The sequence below is a fragment of the Fonticula alba genome, assembly GCF_000388065.1.
Source record: "Fonticula alba strain ATCC 38817 unplaced genomic scaffold supercont2.5, whole genome shotgun sequence".
NCBI classification, from domain to species: Eukaryota; order Rotosphaerida; family Fonticulaceae; genus Fonticula; species Fonticula alba.
This window is the reverse complement of record NW_009242975.1, coordinates 297,292-300,811: the sequence shown is the minus strand read 5'-3', so window position 1 is coordinate 300,811 and position 3,520 is coordinate 297,292. Positions and strand designations below refer to the sequence as shown.

The 3,520-nt window shown below is 64.6% G+C and overlaps 2 protein-coding genes across 2 annotated transcripts in view; both read left to right on the top strand.

Moving 5' to 3' along the window:
- Positions 1 to 164: 164 nt before the first annotated feature.
- On the top strand, positions 165 to 937 carry H696_03263 (hypothetical protein; the record flags this gene model as incomplete). Its single annotated transcript, XM_009497138.1, has 3 exons — positions 165 to 173; positions 226 to 450; positions 578 to 937. 3 exons carry the CDS (start codon positions 165 to 167, stop codon positions 935 to 937), a joined length of 594 nt encoding a protein of 197 aa, XP_009495413.1.
- Positions 938 to 969: 32 nt separating this feature from the next.
- The window catches only part of H696_03262 (hypothetical protein), a gene marked incomplete at both ends in the record, with an annotated part of 3,504 nt that continues 953 nt past the window's right edge, over positions 970 to 3,520 (top strand). Inside the window, 6 exons of the mRNA XM_009497137.1 lie at positions 970 to 1,305; positions 1,644 to 1,925; positions 2,078 to 2,371; positions 2,498 to 2,809; positions 2,988 to 3,079; positions 3,232 to 3,395. Coding sequence (XP_009495412.1) covers positions 970 to 1,305; positions 1,644 to 1,925; positions 2,078 to 2,371; positions 2,498 to 2,809; positions 2,988 to 3,079; positions 3,232 to 3,395 — 1,480 coding nt within the window. The remainder of the gene's footprint in view (positions 1,306 to 1,643; positions 1,926 to 2,077; positions 2,372 to 2,497; positions 2,810 to 2,987; positions 3,080 to 3,231; positions 3,396 to 3,520) is intronic.

The window sequence follows — 3,520 nt, the reverse complement described above, 5'->3', positions numbered from 1 at the left end:
CATGTGTGTGTATGCATGTGTGCACATGCATGTGTGTGTATGCATGTGTGCACATGCATGTGTGTGTATGCATGTGTGCACATGCATGTGTGTGTCAACATGCAAAGAAGTATCGCCTGCAGGCATCTGCGCATGTGCGCACGCATGCCCCCGTGCATGATCCCATGGCTCCGGTTCCCTTAACACCTGCCTCTGTCTCTCGCCTGGGCTGCTTGGCCCCACCAGATTGCCAAGCATGTTGTCGTCACGCACGAGGTGCTTTTCCTCCTGGTCCATGATGTGGTCTTCCAATTTTTGGCCAGTCCCGTGCCGGTCAATCCGGCGTCGGTCATCCCGGCGGCCCAGTGTCGGGGCCTTTGCCTGGAGAACAATATCCTGTTCGGGCTCCATGCCGATGGCCACCGGATGCCGTTGGCTTTCATCGACGGTCAGCAGGTCATTTACCCGAGTGTGCGTTCCGGAAGTCCCCCCCCCTCCCACCCTCTCTCTCCCCCCCTCGATCTCCCTCTCTCCAAGTCACTTGGCAGCCGCTCAGCCACTTGTTGCTTCTGCATCTGTGTCCTCACCCCCATCGTAGCTGTACCAGCGCAACATGCACTTCTACGACCAGTGTGCCGTGGCTCCCCGGCCGGATGGCAGCCTGGTCCTGTGTCATGAGAATGCCCTCTTCCTGCTGACCTTCTCCCAGCCGGCGGCAGGTGCCGCCGGCTCCACGGGCGTGCCCGTGGTGGACATTCGCCTGCTCTTCAGCCGGGCCTCAGTTCGGCTGGTCCTCTTCCCGTACTTCTTCCAGTCAGGCTTGATGGTGGTCACCGATGACACTGGAGCCGTGTTGGCCTGTGGCCGGGACGATCTTACCTGCTTCTTCGAGTCCGATGTCAGTGTCGCCCCGTTTATGGCCCCATTTCGCCCCAAGCAGCCCCGGCCATGGTACTGACAAGCGGCCACACCATCCCCCTCCCCATCGCCATGCCACCCATCTGGCAGATGTCGTCTCCGACGCCCGACCTGGCGGAAGTCCATGCCAAGCATATGCGCCTCTTCTCGCGGCTCTTCGCATTCCGCAGGAAGCTCCTCCTGGTTGGCCGGGAGGAGCTGGTGCTTTTCTCCTTTGCCCGGGACCTCGGGCTCCGTGGGCCGCTGGACACCCCGTCGGTCGTCAAGTTTCCGGTCAAAGTCGGCGAGGATGACCGACTGGAGCCCTCCCTCCCGGACGGGGTCGTGTTTTTGGTGTCGGAGACCCAGCAAATCGCCTATTGCCTGGATCTGCGCACGGAACTCTCCAAGCACTCCCTTCTGAGGCAGGTTCGTCGCGGTTCCCCTGGCGCTTCCCCGGCCCTTTCTCTCGCCCCCCCCCCCCCCACGCCGGCATCCTCTTCCGGGGCATCCCCTGCAAGGGGGGGAGGGGGGGCGGTATGCCCGCCCGGGCCCTCTGACTGAGGCCAGCCACGCTGCCTGCTCGGTCAGAGGGCATGTGCATGCGTGGGGCGAGAGGCCGCCAGGGCGGGCAACTACCCCGCCATCCCCCCGGGGGTGTCGCGGTCGCGCTTGTGCCACAGCGACACCCGGCAGCCTGCCTGTCCAATCCCACCCGCCTGCCGCCATGGCCACTGACACACCCACCCATGTGGTCGCCCGAGCAGAGCGACTTCCCCTCCCGCATGACCATCTCGCCCTTCTGGTCCGTGCGCCATGAGAATGCCATCTACTTTCGGCGATCGATCCACAACCAGCATGTGGTGGCGGCGTTCCTGAGCCCCGAGAGCCCCGCGAATCCGGCCCGCGCGCTCTTCACCTCGGCCACGGAGTTTGTCTTCACCCAGCCGGTCTCCAAAGACACCCAGCCCTTCACCCTCCAGTCCGCCGATGGCACGGTCACCAAGTGGACGGACATTTCACATAGCGCGCTCTTTCAGCGGGTGGCCGTAAGTTCCCCATCCCGCTCGGCCCTGCCGTTCGCCCCTTCCTGCCCCTCTGCCTCCCTTTGTCTCGGCCTTCCGGCCGCGTCTCCCCTCCCCCCCTGCCGAAAGATGGCCAGGTCGCACTGACATCTCCCCCTTCCACCCTCGCGGGCCAGATCATCCCCTCCGACAAGATCTTCGACCGGCGCACCAATGCCATCCTCGACGCCACGTGGTTTTCCATCCATGACTCGGTCCTGCTGGGGTACAAGTTTGACCCCGGAGCCACCACCAGCTTCCCGCGACTGGCGCGATTGGTGAACCTCGGCGCGCGGAACCTTCAGTTTGAGTTTGACCCGGCGCCCCATCGCCCGGGCGACCTGCTGATGAAGATGCTTTGCCACCAGCTGAAAATCACCTTCTCCCTGACCGAATCCGACACCAACGACTGTGGCTTCATCTGTGCCCAGGTGCGCTTTCCATTGCCGGAGCCCCCTCTGCCGCGGCCGCTCGCGCATGCGCGAGCCTCAAAGTAACACGCCGCCTTGCCTCGGGCCCTCTTGCCCGCCTTTTCGCCGGTTGCATGCCCCCGCCAGACCCCTGTCAGCCTGGACGAGGCCCCCGCGTCGACCCCCCGGCTGAGCAGCTTCCACCAGGGGTGCAGCTCGAGTGGCACCTTCTGCACTCTCCGGGACCAGTTTTACTCCATCCGCAGTGGGAGCCTCAGCTGCCGCGAGCTCATGATTTCCAAGAAGGGGAATCTGATCATGGGCCGCGAGGCGCCGGAGCGTCGCCTCCCCGCCGGGGCGACCCGCATCTTCAGCTTCTCCCAGCGCGTGGCCGTCGTCTCCAATGAACGAGTCACCTTCCTGCCGTTGGTCGGCGACAAGGAGTCCTCCATCACGCTGGTATGTGCTCCGCCGTCTGCGCACGCCTGGTCTCCCTTCGTGCATGCCATGAGGGGCCCCTTGACCACTGACAGGGCCCTGCTGCCGCCTTGCTGCCCCCTTGCTGCTTCCGCCGCCGCCGCCGCCGCCGCTGCTGCTGTTGTTGCTGCTGCTGCTTCTTCTCCTTGCCCGGACTCAGGATGAGCAAATTCACTCGGTCTTTGGGCTTCGCGGCCAGCTGGACAACATGGCCATCGTCACTTCCGGGGGGATACACTTTTTCCGCCACCAGTGCGACCTCCCTGCCTGCTTCTTGCTTCTTGCTTGCCTTCCTCCGTGGCTCGGCCCCCCTCCGAGCGCCTCTCACCATGTCTCCTGCTCACCTCTCTCCAACCCGACGACCGCGATTACCCCCCCCCCCCCGCGTGCGTGCGCGCGCGCAGGAACAAGGAGAACTACGTCCCCCTTGGCGGCCGGCCGTGGCGCCTTTGTGGCCAAACCAACGACGGGAACATTGTCATTCACTTCGCCGATGGCTCCTTCGATATCTTTTCATTCGCCGGGGGCGTCCAGCGCGTGCACATCCCCCACACGGCGAGGGACAAGTGTACGACCTGGTCCCTGTCCATGCCTTCCTCCCCGCCTCCGCCTCTTTTGCCCTGCCCTTGGCGCGCCCCAGGAGGGGCGGCGGTCCTCCTCGCTTCGCTATGTGGCTTACTCCTCCCCCCCCCC